General features: G+C 34.1%; 1 protein-coding gene across 3 annotated transcripts; it reads right to left on the reverse strand.

Annotated features, from left to right (window-relative positions):
- Nucleotides 1-1,652: 1,652 nt before the first annotated feature.
- LOC116344129 lies at nt 1,653-13,549 on the reverse strand. 3 transcript variants are annotated; one of them, XM_031772554.1, is made up of 5 exons: nt 12,308-13,549; nt 11,005-11,943; nt 9,737-9,907; nt 3,464-3,664; nt 1,653-1,909 (listed from the first exon to the last, which is right to left on the reverse strand). In XM_031772554.1, the coding sequence occupies exons 1-5, from the start codon at nt 13,338-13,340 to the stop codon at nt 1,788-1,790; spliced, it is 2,466 nt and encodes an 821-aa protein (XP_031628414.1). In that variant the 5' UTR covers nt 13,341-13,549; the 3' UTR covers nt 1,653-1,787. The 3 variants fall into 3 exon arrangements, with proteins under 3 accessions (XP_031628414.1, XP_031628407.1, XP_031628422.1); XM_031772547.1 differs by having other exon boundaries at nt 9,737-9,922; XM_031772562.1 differs by lacking the exon at nt 3,464-3,664 and having other exon boundaries at nt 9,737-9,922.
- Between the last annotated feature and the right edge of the window lie 2,505 nt (nt 13,550-16,054).

A 16,054-nucleotide genomic window follows, 5' to 3' on the forward strand; every position in this document is an offset into this window, starting at 1 on the left:
TTTTGTTTTATCAAACAAGGAAAGGCCGACACAAAGAAAATAAACACATGAGTAACGTTTTCATTTTCTGGTCGTAATTTGGTCGATCGTAATTTTTGTGTTAGCCAATAAATGTTAAAAGAAAGAAGAGAAAAAAAAATTAAATAAAAGTCGGCTGTTAAAGACTGCACACGAGAAAAGTGAAAACAAACAATTTCTTTACGGTTTGCCTTTTTACGTTTTTCTTCTTTTACTCTCTTTTTCCATACGGTGTTCATCTTCCTCTCACTCTCTCTCCCGCTCGGCGAATGCAAGCCATACAGCTTACATAGACGTAATGCAGAAAGAGAAAATATATACGTGTATATGTATGTTCGCAGAACTAGCGGTTCAGTGTGATAAGACAATAAAAAAATTGGGAGATTACACATTGCGCACAACACATTACAACACTTTTCGCCGCCGGAATATGATTGTAAGTTCTACACGATTGCTTGACGGCAAATATAAATTATGCGATCGTTTTTTTTATGAATTGCAATTCTCAAATTGCTAATCTGCGTACTAGCAAAATAGAAAATTAAGTAAAAGTGCCCTTTTCGAATTCCAACAATCAAAACAACGATTATTTTTTTTTTCTAACCAAATCAGAAACACTCTTCACTTATATAAGCGCAAATATAATATCATTTGAAAATGTTAAGTACGATTCACTTTCTTTTTAAAATAATTTAATCGGTTTTCTCTCTCTCTCTCTCTCTCTCTTTCGGTCTCGTGTGTTACTTCTTCAAGTCGAGACTTGGCGAATTTGGTCGGTGTGCAGAAGATCTTTAATTTTTCACACATATGTTGCCCAATCATTATCAATTCAAATTATCCACACGAGAAAAGAAAAAAAAAAAAACGATTCAAATCGAATTATAATATCTTATTTATGCGCAAAAACGTTATATCATAGAACAAACAGTCTATGCAGTCATTTTTCATTGTTGGCTTTAAATTTATTTCACATATTATTCTCTCATTTGTGTTTTATTATTTACAATTGCACCTTTTCACTCTGTGATTCTCTGTCTCCATCGTCGTCATCGTCGTCTCCTTCTTCTTAGTTTCGTGTCTTTCGAATGCCTTGCATCTCTCACAGTTGTGGTCATCTGCTCTTGAACGGTAACACGTTTTGGTTGAGGTAACAAAAGAATGTTAACGCTAGTGGACAAGAGTTTGCTCTCGAACATATACAAAACTCGAATCTGCCACAAGAAAATAAAATGAAACGAGTAAAATAAACACGATCGATATTAGAAGGGAAGAAGAGAAGAGAAACACAACTAACAACAACATGAGAGAAAATTATCAATTAGGAAAATGTGTGTTTGCGCTTAAAACTTATTTCATTAGTTGTTCCACATTGTAGCAAATAACAACGAATAAAAATAAAATAAAAGCTTTCACTTCATCGCGCATATAAAACTACATTTCTATTGAACTATATTTGTGATGATATACCTGTTTTTTTCTTCTTTCATTTCAGCTGTGCATTGTCAGCTCGTTGTAATTTTGTGCTCTCCTTCGGTTTCAATCGATTTTCATGGTACCTTTCAGTTTTTTTTTTCTCTCTTAAATTTCTTCTTAATTTTTTTCAAACATCATTTCAGCAGACTGTTGTTCTTGCGTTTTTTTTTGTTTAAGTTTTTGTTTTTCTCTTCTAGATTTAATTTAATTATTCCGTTGGCTATTCACTTATTATACGATATGAGATTAATCACGATCTCTATTTCTCTCCATCAGATGTGGCTGGTCACATTAAATCAATACATCATGCCAGGATGAACGTTTCCGCCACGTTGAAAGTATACATTTGGATTGCTGCTCATTGTCGGCTCAAGCGTTGTATACAAATTATTCTCATCCGTTGGACGTATGAACAAGCCTAGATATTTTACATAACAGAACGATTGGGAAAAAAAATAATATAATAAGCAAGAATAATGGAAATAAAATTGATACGAAAAAAAAAAAATTCAAAGTAAAGTAAAAACTCATCGTTTTGCTTCGATTTAATTTTCTTGCTCTTCGCTACAGTTCTCTTAATCAAAGTCTTTGAACATGATTGAAAACGAATCTCACAAAATGCAAAATCAATTATGAAAAGAATGCATGTACAAAATAGCATAGCTTCTGAATTAGAGGTTCAAGGGTCAAATAAAAGTGGCCTTTTAGAACGGATTTGAAATTAAATCTCTACATATAAGTAAAAAAATACATTTTTGAAAGTGAAGACTTCTTTGGAACCTTCTGGGATTCCCTAGGGGGTAGACACAAAATTTGAGACTGGAAAATATTTGTTTATAAAAATATGAATAAAGATTGATAAAAATTGTTCAAGATTATAGTGAAGATAGGTAAAATTTGACATCATTGCAATTCATTGAGAGAGATTTTATTAGAAAAGATTGGTGAAAATGAGCGAAACTTAAAATGATTCGTGGTAGTCATAATAGTGTCTACCCTCTTGAAAAAAATCGTTCACATAAGAATAATAATATGTAACTTTCTATGACACTGTTTCGCATCGCCGACACACGTTTTTTTCTGCACTTATCCTTCCCGAACCGAATAAAATATATAAGTAAGTGATGATCATAAGTGTTGTACAAGTGATGTACGTGTGTGTGTGTCATTTTTTTTCTAGAATGGTGTGGTTAGTGTGTTTATATGCAATGTTGACTAAACATAAATGTTTTGTGGGTTTGGTTATGAAAAAAAACATAATAATAATAATGTTGCAATTAAAAACGGAGAAAATGAAAAATATTAAAATTTAAAGTAAAATAAAAAAAATATTCTCCTAAAAGAAAGCCAAAAAGTAAAAATCGTTTGTACAATTGTATCGTATGTGTGTGTGTAATGTTCAACACATGCTATGTATCATCATTACATGAATAAATTATAATTTATAGTTTCAATTTACTTTCACCTCTTTCTCATGTTTATATTGTTGTGTGTATGGTATTGTGAGTCGATTTCTTACGCATTGCAACGTGAGCGTGAGCGCTTATTTGTCTAAACTGTATGATTAATTTTTCTTTTAACGGTAAATGCTTGCACAATAACATCATACAAATAACCATGATCATGTATGTTTACGCTACATCTATGCAATTTTTTTTGCGAACAATTAATTGATAATTAATCGGTATATAGTTTTTTTCTGCTTCATCTTCTGTTTCTTCTTTTATTTTTATTTTCTGTGAGTAGTCTCGGCTAGTTTGATTTGTGGATTTTCCATTTGCTTGCGATCGAAAGTAAAATAGAAACGATTTTTTTGTGCTGTTGAAATCTGAAAGCAAGACGTAAGAATTCGACTTTTTGGATTGCCGAATGTGTGGGTGTGTGCACGTGATTTTGTTCGCGTCAGTGTCGATGTTTGTTTGTGTGTATGTGTGTGTGAGTATGTGTGTTTGTGTGGCACGATAAAACAAACCTGGGTGATATTGTGCAAGATGATGGTATGCATATGGTTGATGTTGTGGTTGGTAGTGATGACAATGATCTTTGTGCTGCTTTTGATGTGATTTCGTGCGCTGACATTGGTAATAATATTGCGGATACTGTGGTGATGGCATCATATAATGCACATTTTGTGGCAATATGAAATAATACGAATATGCATGCAGTGCACATTCTGCATCATTTAATGCCAGCGAGGCAAAGAATATAGATACAAAGACAATTAATTGTTTAAGGTATTTTTTTTTTTGGTTGGTTGATTGTAGTTGAATTTTATGCGCAGGTTTTCTAAGTTTGCAAATTAGAACACACACTAAGAAGCGCTAATTTAATAAAAGCAACAAAGGGAGGGATGTTTTATTTCATCTACAATTTCTACGAATTGGATTTTGTTAAAAGTTCGGGGTGGTTGTTGTAATGGAGAAGAATAAGAGAGTTGACAATTAGGTTAATTAAAGGTGTAAATCTATTTGGATGCATTCAATTGTTTCCTCTGTTTAATGCAAATGTGCATCAACTTAATTTGCATAGAACATCAAACTGGCGACAAACGACGCGAGAGAAAAATAGAAGAAGAGAAAGATAAAGTAAGAGACACGGCCGTCTCAGCAAATGTTTATTCTTCTCATTGTGCCTTCGAAGTAACCATAAAATAAAGACTGATGCGATTTATTCGTTAGCAATTGCATAATGTGTGTGCATTGAATGTGCACAAACGAATCCTATGTATGCGTTAGATCCAGAGCGAGAGAGAGAGAGGAAGAGGGAGATAGAGCCATGATGATGTGCAGAGTGAAGCCACTCAATCATTCAATGATTATTATTATCATGGTCCTCTTTCAATATCTCCTTGAATAAATTTACGAGTGCAAACTATAGAGTCAACGAATAGACATAGTGTGGTATGCATTCCGGTATGAACCTTGTGAACTGTGCTTTCCAAAGTGATTGACCGTGCTTTCAAGTTGTTGCTGTTGTTTTTATTGCATACCTCCAAATGGCATGTGTGTTTGTATGTGTCGCTGTTATGAAGCACTACATAAAATGTCGCTTAAGTTTGTGCGCTTTGTCATCAATTATTTGATGTAAATGGTCGCGACTCTTTCTCTACACACCTCGTTCCTACCTTTTGTTATGCTGATTCATCAATTTGATTTGCTTTGGAGCTGCAACGTGCAAAGTCGTTGGCATTTTTATGCTCTTTTTTTCTACCATTTATTGGCGTTGTCGTAAGTTCTTTTCTTTCTATGCCCGCGTCTATTTTTATATCAACAAAAGCTTTCTATCGATTTTAGTCGGACTATCTTAGACAAATGCTTAAGCTTAAGTAACGATCGTTCTTTCCTTTTTCTACTTCCCTCTCTCTCTTTCTCTCTCTCTCTCTCTCTCTCTCTCTCTCTCTCTCTCTATTTCGATCAGATCAACGTTCTCTGAGTAAACATTTTAACTTGGGCAATATTTTATCGCCGAAAAATGTGAAATTTATTTTGAAAAGAATTTCTTGAACGACGTGGATCGAAATAGATATTTTCGATTTTTGTTTTTTAAGACAGAAAAAAAATAGTCATTGAAATATATTAGAAAGCACATTGTGTCCATAATATAATATAATCCAGTTATAAAATAGAAAATCATTATTCACATTTGTGCATATAATATATATTTCTGTTGATTTGAATTGTGCTCATGATCGCTTTAAAAGGAATGAAAAGATTAAACTGTGAAAACAACAATCTAAATGTTGTCATTGTCGCGCCGCCGTTAACTGGCATTGGCGATGCCGATGCCGATGCCGATGGCAGTGTGGTACACGATAAAATCGAGAATTATTTCAAATTGAAACCGAAAAAAAAACCCCAACACATTTCACACAAAATGTGAACGTTGTGCGCTTTGTTTTGGAAAATGAGAAATGGCAGCTCAAGAATAGAACAACGAAACAAATCAAAGCGACGCGAGAGCGAGAGCGAGACAGAGATAGAAAGAAAGAAAGATAAAGAAAAACAACAACACATAAAAAAAACCATGCAAATGTTGATGTCCATATGAAAAACTGGTTTTTGTTTAGTACTTTTCTTTGATACATTGGTGCTCAGATTTGGTGATATACATAAATAGTACCTATCCCATATACATCTACTAAAAGACACAAAAATGTGCAAACAAATACACCATATAAAACTCAAACACAACATACACGGAATTTGTACGGCACACAGTTTAGACTGGAATGTTACAATTTACATGTATTTTGGCACGCAGCTTGATAGCATGAACATCACGTAGATATTGACTTAAACAAAAACCACTTCAAACAATTATACCTTTTTTTTCTCCTCTACAAACAATGTAAACGATTGTTTGGCGAACGAGTGCTGAGGAAGAAGCTTCTTCGAAAAGAATGGTAAAAAAATCGCATTAAAAAAACGTCGTCATTCGATTGATTATGATCACAGATAATTTCGCTTTAAACCTTTCTTTGCTTTTATTAAAATTTTTGCGGTTTTTTTTTTCATTTCGTCTTCATGCGAAATGGTTTTGAGCTCTTTACGCTTCTTATTTATTAGTAAACCGATAAGTAATTTAAGCGAAACTCCACGGGATATCCGCATTAATAAAGTCAATATTTATAAATGGTGTTTAATGCTTTTGTTTTGACCAATTGTCAATGGTAAACACGTTTGTCTTATCAAATCAAATGAATGAATTCAAAAAAAAAATAAACTAATTTAAAAATGAAAAACAGTTAATTTCCATTTCATAATGACGCAGAAATGCATTCAATTGCGGAAATGCCATATCAACAAACTGAAATCGCAATACTGTAAATCAAATTGGCCGAGCAAAAAATATGTGTCGAACAAAATAACAGCGGTCTTTCCGAATTCAATTTTATTTTCATATATTTTATGTTTCGGTGTGTCAGCAAATCTTGTCATTTATTTCGGGTCTACCGTTTTATTACTATTTGTATCATTTGCTTTTTATGTGTAAAGTGTTTCAGTTTTTTTTTTGTGTTGACTTCTTTTTTCTCTCTTTGCTTTAATGAATACGCATTTCGGTGTTGTGTTATTTCATTTGGTTTGGATCGCGCTTTTCTTGTAAACAAGATGCTTTTGATTTCTTTTGTATGCTGTCTGAAGTGTGAAATAAAATCTATATATATAAAAAAAGAAACAACTCTAAACAAAGATCTCTCAAATGAAGAGAAAGCAAATTACTTGGCTCAGTTGATTTGATAATGATTTTTATACGATTTAAATATTCTGATACGGCAAGATTACGACGATTATGATATTGAAAGTTATACACTGAAAAAGTGTATTGCAGTTGGAACGAAAATAGATATTTTGATGTAAAAAAGACATTTTCAAAAGCTTTCTGATTCCAAGAAACTCATTTGCTATTCACATTGTAAAGAATCACGGATGAACACAATATAAATGGACACGCTTTTTAACTGTTTTTTTTGTTTTGTTTTGATTTTGACTTCAAAACAACACTGATTGATTAATTCAGACTATCTAAAACAACGAGTTTATGCGAATCGATCTAACGCTACACCATAGTATCATCAACCATAAGAAGTTACGTTGCTTTTCTTAATTCTAAGAAGTCATTCTGTAAAATTAATTAACCGAAATTGGTTGGATAGATACTTGTGATGGTTTGTGCATACTTGTGCGGTATGCCGTTTGGCGTTTGCTGTAGGCCGAAATCCCATTAGATTCTCTTCACTTACTTTTCCGTTTCGGAATAGTGAATGCAACAGTTATTTATTTATTTTTTCCGAAATGGTCATTAACGGGGATTCCACTGTATCATTTGGTGTGCAATCACATCTCAAATATAAATTAGTACAAATATAGTCTGGCCATTATTTGCTAATCGGAAACATGCGTATCGACGTTGTGGAACAAAAACATAATTTCAATGTCGTCGCTGTTTTTTCTTCTTATTGTTCTTTGTTTTTTTTTTTGCATTAGAATAGACAGTTTTATGAAAATATTACACTCATTACGAGATCATATTATTATGACTGAAACATGAATATTTTTGGTAAATATAAAGCATTGATGTTTTTCTTTTGTTGTCTCTAGCCGCAATTTTGATGGTTACGTCGATGAATAGATAAGTTATAAATTGTTATTGTGTTTCTCTCTTTTCTTTACCGTTTGTTGTTATATTACGTCTGCAATTGATGTCAAATGTTATTGAATATCTGCATAGTTATTGCACGTTTTTTTAAAATTCCATATTAGTTCAAGACTGTGTCGAGAGTTCGTATTGACTTGTATATCTCGCAATTACTCTGCAATCATCGTTTCATTAGTGAATATCGGAATCAGTGTGTGGTAAGAGATTCAATTCCAATGGGATTCCACATCGAATAATAAATGCTTTTTTTTCTCAACATTTCAGATTTGCGTCGCAATGGTGTTGTGTTCCAAATTGTTGTACAATTTTTTGCTTCTTATTTTTTTAAACTTCTAAGATTTGGGTTTTTTGCTCGGTGCAAAGGAATTTAGGAGATTATTCGTTCTAGTTAATGCCATTCATACGTATTTTGTATATGTGTGTGTGTTTTTTTATGTTTCACGTAGTGTATTTCGAATCAATGATTTAAAAATGATTTTACGATCAAATAACTAATCAAAACTTATACAGCCACTTACTGGCCGGAAAAAAATGAGTAAAAGCGCGTTGCACGAACTAACAAAAAAAGTTGTATGGCAGAGCAAAAAAAAAAAAAAAAAAAAAATCGGAAAATATCAAGATTACGATACATGGCTCATGAGCACTGAGCGAAATTCATTAAGCGCACGACTGAACTATTCGTCGATCACAGAGCGTGTAGCACATCTCTCTCACTCTGTAGGCCTCGTGTACTTTTGTTATGTGTTGTATGCGCAAACAATGGATCGGCAGGCATTACAGCAAATTCTCTCTATCTCTTCAGCCAATATATGCTGGCATGGTTCGTGTCTGTATCGCCAGCAACCAACATGTCATGTGAGCGCGCCTGCTCAATTGCGCTCGAATGTATATTTTGTTGTCGCTTTTCGGTTTCGAATCATACATATATATTTTTTTTTTCATCCATTGCCTTTTTTTTCATTTTTTGTTGTTGTTGTTGTTCGTTGTTCAAAATATATTTCCGCAAGTTCATTCGTTTCGTCTTGACGAGAAAGAACGGTTGTACATTTTTCAACCTAGGCACACAGTCATATGTACAGTGTACACACTCTTTTTACACAAGGAATGAACGTAAAAAAAACGCGCAAACGAAAAACAACACAGAAAAATTCACTTGTATGTAACAATAAACGACAAAATGCGCGCTACTGACGCGAAAACATTGTAAAAATTCAACAACCAGCAGCAGCACTCTGTGTTGTATGCCAATGGTGGTGTGATACGCAGAAACGAGATTTTTCAAACTTTCCAATTCAGTTTCATTGTAACAATCAATACACATAAATTGCAGCGGTTTTGTTGCTATTTTAACTCGTTGTACTGCTTTTTTTTCATTTTCATCTACGTTTTTCCCAATTTTTTTTCGTACATTTTTTTTTTACACCAACATAATTTTGCAAATGATGACCATAGTCTGAATAGATCCATTTTCTGGAATCATCTTGGCCAAATGCGCGAGCGCGATTATAAGATCTCGTTACCCATGAACGTAACATGTTCTTTTTTCTTTGTAATTAAGTAATGCTACCATCCATAAAATAGCTGACATGTAAAAGACGATTAGTAAGACATGCATAAATTGGAGATATATTCATCTCAAACTCTCGAACATACATCAAACATGCATTATATATTATGTGGATGTGTGTGTGTGTCTCTGTGCGTTTAAAGTACAGAAAAGTGATGATTAATTACGGGAAAGCCATTAATTCAAAATCAAAAATATGAAAACCGTGTTAAGAAGACCATGGAAAGAAAAGCATAATACAAGGTTTTATAAACCAATCTATAAGCGAGAAAATCTACCATTGTCTGCTTAAACAGGATATTTGGCGTCATTCAATTTCGTATAAAGAATAATAATAACTACAAAAAACAGAAATCAAACAAATTCTACCAAATTATGCAATGAAAATTACTTTGAGCATATTAAATATAAATTATTCCAAAAATTGATTTTTTTACGCTATAACTGTAGAGCAATGCAAGCGAGGACAGATAGATATAATAAAGAAAAAAAAAGCGAAAACAATGGCAAATTACAACTTACCGTTTCCCAATGAAGCGACGGCTTGATGCTTTATCGTTGTATTGTTCACGGTGTTGGTGTTTGATGCAAGATTATTTCCCATAACTCCGTATTTGATCGGTTTAAAGTGGAAAAATGATGGTGAATAACCAGATCCGGTGCGACTAAGAGAACTCAATTGCTCGTCACGATCTGCAGTAAATAGGCCTATTCACATTAACTATTTTTTAGGCATTCTTTGGTGTTTTAGTGAATTCTGGACAAGAAATATATGCCCAAATTATAATAAAAAAAACGGTTAACCAAACGAAAACTGTTCGCAAATCAACATTTAGTTGGAGGTTATACACGCAAACCCAAACATTCGTTCCAGAAATAAAATTTTGAAGAAAAAAAAGAAGAAGAAATCACCAACAATGTAACATTCGCATACATTTAAACTGGAACCCGAACGCGTCACAGTTAGCTTTGTTATTTTACTTGACAATTTAATGTTTTTTAATTCTTTCGTCGTCAATCTCACACAACCCGTTTTCTATATCATACGAACATATCTCTATAGCTTGTTCCTTTGAGTTTCATCATTCATAGTTCAAAACCACAAAACCTCGCCTCAAAAGCAAAATCTATATGGTGAAAAATGCGGTTTTAAATTCTGTTGTTGTCTTCTGCCTTTTTTCTATTTAAAAGTGCTTAAAGTCGCGAAATGCAACAAAAAACACAGCATGAGCTTGGATTCGTCTTAAAAGCATGCTGTGATTTGAACGGGGCAAAGAAGTAGAGTTCAGACCAAATTTACAGAATGAGCATTTTATGCAAAGAGGCGATACTCTTAAATTTCATGTTATTGGTAATAAAGATTTCGACTTAAACAAAGAACATTTTTTTTCAGTTGTGTTTAATTTTTAAGTTGTGTAGAATATGCACGTGTGTATGCAGAAAGGAAATAAGTTAATGTGACGCGCCTTTTTTCCACGGATCCTTTGTTTGAAATGCAAACGATTATTTCAGGTAAAAGCGTAAAAAGTGCTTTGAAAATATGCAAATCGTTAAAATTGTGGTTTTCAAATGAATTGAATAATCTTGAATCATTGGTTGATTTTTTTTTTGTGTAAGCTGTGTGGTTCATGCTTTGGATTTGCGAAACCTAAAGAAAAAGTCATTAAGTAATAACGATTTCTTTGGCTCTTTCTCTCCATTTTCTCGTAGTTTTCAATAGTTTTTGTTTGGTTTTGGCTGAACGTTTTTGGTTGAAGAGAAAAAAAAGTTATGAAATGTATATATCTTACCTTCTTTTCCCATCGCTGCCAATTGTCGACCTTTTGGCATAAACATAACCAGGAAAACTGTGGCCGATGTTGCGATTAATCCAAATGCAAGACAAGCGTCTTTGTGTCGATCGGCAACGGCCAATCCGCATAGTGTCCATCCCAGCCAAATGGGTATTGAACCGCATATTGCCAAGCCAATGTATGTTGCTTCTCGGTAATTTTCTCGAATGCGTCGCGATTTGATGGCCAGCACAGCAACGAATAATATCAAAAAAATGACATAAACCAATGAATAGAGTAAATCGGTGAAATGGGTCTTGCACAATGGTATTGTCGTGGTCATGGATATATCTTGTGCGGTAAGCAATAGTGAATGGTGGGTCAGGCTCAATGGACCGTGTCGCAACGGTACTGAAACCGCTTCAACTTCGGCCGGTGTTGTAAGTAACCATTGTCCACCGATTGCCACTTGAATTAATACAGCAAATAACAGTAATAGACCTTGATACGGTGCCGGCAAATAAACACCACTATTTAGGCTAATTAAGAAAACGCATTTCACTAATAACGATGCAAAGACCAAAGCGAATGCGACACCCGAACCAAAACGCACCAAACCACAGGCAAAAACGGTCGGTGTTACGGTTAAAACAGCTGCCAAACAAGCGCACAAAAATAAGCCCAATAATAGCATTTGACCCAAGAAAAGATGTCGCCGACTAGGCGATGTTTGCCATGCTTTGCACAATACAAATATCTCGAAAGCGGCCATCATTACCATGACGAGTGAGGTGAGTACAAGAACTGGCACAACCCAAGGTTCTTTACGCAAACCAAGCGAATGATGATGATGTGTACTGACTATTGTCGGCTGTGACGAATTCTTAAGTAAGCGACTATGGCTTAATGGCGGCACTATTGATGCTTGGCTCTTTGGACGACTCGGTAGAATAATACCTTTGGCACGACCGAAATTGATGCACACCGACAACGAAGATAAGATAAAGAAAAAAAAGAACAACAAAAAAAAAAAAAATTAAAATCAAACTTGAACAAAGCGCATCGATCAAACAACATCAAATTCTTTCATGTTTCACAATCGACGATTTATGCGACTTTTTCTTTTAAATGCGAAAATAATATACCAAACAAAACTAAAAATCACATGAAAATCGTCGCATGAATTTGTATATGAATTCAAACGTTAATTTTGATCAAAGATTCTTGATTTGAATTCATCAACGGTACACTCTCTCTGTTTTCCTATTGTTTGCTACTAAAATTTCGATTGAATTTGAAGAATTTGAAGATATATATATACCGCCAGGTAAGTGATGCGATGGAATTGTGGACGACGATGTGGGCACCACAAAAAACTCGGTTGACATTTCAAGACGATGGGCTTGTGCCGATGTGGAATTACCATTTCGTAAATCGATTTCATTGCTTAATTCATTATCAGAATTTGCACCAACATTTTGCACCACACCACCATTTGAACATGGTTCACTTTTATTATTGCACAAATTATTCTCAACACTTGGTTCACTGTACGCATCATTTGCACCGACATTTAAACTTTTATGCTGACGAAGCAACGCATTAAAGATATCATTTTCGCTATCGATCACATCAAATTCAACACTATCCGCACCATTATCATTACTATTATCATTATTATAGACATTAATATTCTTATTATTATTATTACGATTATGATTATTATTACTATGATTATTGTTGTATTGCAATGTGGTGGCGAATTTTTTTGTCGTCGTCGTTGTTGTTGTTGTTATCGGCGGCAGTGGTGGTGGTGGTGCCTGTTGCAAATGTTTACTATGCCTGTTCGTTGGTCCATTTGTACTGTTTTCATTGTAACTTAATACCGATACACTATTACTTCCACTATTTGAATCAATTGCACTACCACTCCAACTTGATGCATTTAAATTAAAACCATGTTCAGTCTTATTACTATTATTGCTATTTACGTTATTATTACTATGATTATCGGCGCTATAGTTAGGGTTCGACATTGAATTTATGTCGGCGGAAAATTTGTTGTTGTTATTGTTGTTGCTATTATTATTCGTTGTTCTTAATTTTTCCACTTCAATAAATGTACGAGTTCGCGGCGATATTCGATCACCGAATTTCGGCAACACAATCGATTCATCGTAATCCGATGAATATGATATTGATATTGTGCTTCGGATACCAAATAAAACGCATACCCAAAACAATGTTCCCGAATGCATTTGTAATCGAATGATTAAACGTGTTATTGAATTCAGTACACTGTTCGTTGCAATCGATGTCAGCTTAAAAGCTGACCGCGTTTGCTGACTGGCCATTTCTCAACTGACACGAATACCATTCACAAGCGCGCGTTTTGCCTAGACTCTCGAGGTGCGAATGAATATTATATATATATCGTTGTTTATTTTATTTTTCGTTCTCTTCAATTTCTTCTCTACGTTCGTCGTTCGTGGACGCGGCGCGATTGGTAAACCGTGTTCTCCCTTGGAACATAAGTGCACGATAACCATTCAGCACACACGGCTCGACGAAACAAAACCAGATTGATGTCTGAACCAAAGACTTTCGTTGTATTCGATCCTATGCATCATCGACACGGTTTCGTTCTGGTAAAAACACCAAACCGAATTGCACATACATTTGCAACATATATACAACAGCATACCCATACAACGATACAGAGAACAGCACAACAGTTGCCTGAAGTGTGTGCACAAGAGAAAACTATTCTCTTCACAGACAATGTTGATGTCGATGTATGGCGTGTACACTTGGTGTGTTATATTGTTAGAGAGAAATAGCTTGAGATTGGTATATGGTGAGGAAACAGAGACAAGAAAGTGTATAATGGAAAAGCAAGAATGAGCGAGGGAACGCTGAAAAATCGCCAACATATAAAATTGACGAAACCAACAACAAAAACGTACGATATATTCACAATCGCAAAACTGCACACACTTCCATTCCAATGGGACCTCATCATCTTCCATCATCGTCTCTTATTTTGCCCATTGCGTGTGAACACACAACGAAAGAAAATTGAAGAAAAAAATATACAACACACACACTTATATCCAACATTTTTATGCGTTTTCTTGTGAACGTCTACTTTTTTCAAGCGCATACTATTGTTGCTATTCTAATGTCGTCATCGCTTTTTGTTTCGTTCAAATTCGCTCAGTATTTCGTGCAATGGGAGAACCAATTCTTTTTATTGATTCTTCGTCTACTAGTTCTTCTTCACACAGATACACGTGCAACCGATTCTCTTAGTGTTTGTTATTGCCTTTTTTCTTTCATTTTATCCAATGCCATATTTCTTTCTCATTTCGCGCTAATGTAGTTGCGCGTGCATCATTTTGAGATGATCAGGGGTGGGCATGATTGCATCTCTGCGTGCATAGCTTATCTATATGTAGAATTATTTTTAAATTTATGTTTGATTGGACACACTTATGACAAGGTTGTTCAAGCCTTTTTCACCGGAGAAAAGCTGATAGAAATTATTAACATTTTAAACCAAATTTATGAGAGACACAAAGAGTGAGTGAACTCTGACTTCAAAGATAAATAAATCATTTAAGATGCATTCTATTTTCGTATTTTTATTGAAATTCCGGAGACATAAGATTTGAAAGCTCAACGAAAACGAAATTTCGAAATCAAAAATAGCCACGCAATTTTGCATTTGCACATTCGACTTCAATTTATTTCAATCAACGCAAATTAATTTCAATCTACATAATAAATATACATACAATTTCGTTCGAACTGGAGTTAGTAAAAAAGTCTTCAACTGAATGGCTATTGAACGCTCACAAAAAAAATGAAATAAGCCAAATTCATTGTTAGCGTTGAATTGATTTCTGATTTCGTTGATCGTTCATGAAAAAAAACGAACATTTTTTTGCTTACTGATTTATTTATAAATTGTCGCCGAAATAATTGTGAATTTCATTTTCATGTAAAGAAAAAGTGACATGTCAAATGCAGTCAATCAATTTTTTTAAATAAATATTGCCTCAAAATATATTCGACTAAAACATAATTTCTTTTATAATTGAGCAATACACACACAGAGAGAGAGAGAGAGAAAGAGAGAATCTCGGCAATTCTCCCAATGGATATTCACTTATTTTCTCATTAAAATTGTATTCACTTAGGCGTAAATAATTACGAATACGTGCGTGAGTTTTATCCAAAATATACGACCAGATAAAGAAAGAGTAATAGAGAGATGAAAATGTGTATACAAAAACACCATAAAATTTGTTACATGTTACTTATATGCTCTTTGCGACTCTTTGATTTCGATGCGCGCTCGTGATTTTTGGTACACCAGCATATGCTATAGCCATCAATTATAATCGTTGCTCGTTATATTGATTTCATGCGTAAAACTTAGATCGCTTTTTTTTGCTTATTTTTCTTTTTCTCTTTTTAAATATATATAGATTATGAAATTCGGAGAGAGTTATCAAAATGGTTGTTTTGCAGTAGAAAAGATATTGTACGCGCGTGCTCATCTGGTTTTAATTGAATGCATTTTAATCATTATCAAAGTGTATTGCGTGTGCCAATTTGATGATTTGGCGCCAATTTAGTTCTGTCAATGAATCTGTTCGATATACACGATGGAGCTAAGATGCTAGTTAACAATTGTTCCATTACGGTTATTGTGGAATGATCGTGTTGTCCCAGAAATTATATACCGTAATACGCGTGGTGGACGACGCCAAAGACTCTCACTTTTCAATTGATTTTCTATATCATTAAATGTATGGCAAAGCAATAAAACAGCACTCTTGCCACAGCTCAAGCGCACGGAGCCAGTCCGTCGAAGCAATTTGTTACTATGGAATTTGTGTGCGATGAAATAAACAACAAATCACTAATATCAAATTGTTCAACATGAACACGCATTCGTTAAGTGTCTTATATTATTTATCGATTATTTTTTGTTTGGATGCGAGTGTCAACATTGTAAAAAAATTGAAATTAAATTCATTTAATAAATGGCAAAGCTGGT

The sequence above is a fragment of the Contarinia nasturtii genome, unplaced genomic scaffold, assembly GCF_009176525.2.
Source record: "Contarinia nasturtii isolate CC-2019 unplaced genomic scaffold, AAFC_CNas_1.1 Cnas_scaffold_129, whole genome shotgun sequence".
Taxonomy (NCBI): Eukaryota; Metazoa; Arthropoda; class Insecta; order Diptera; family Cecidomyiidae; genus Contarinia; species Contarinia nasturtii.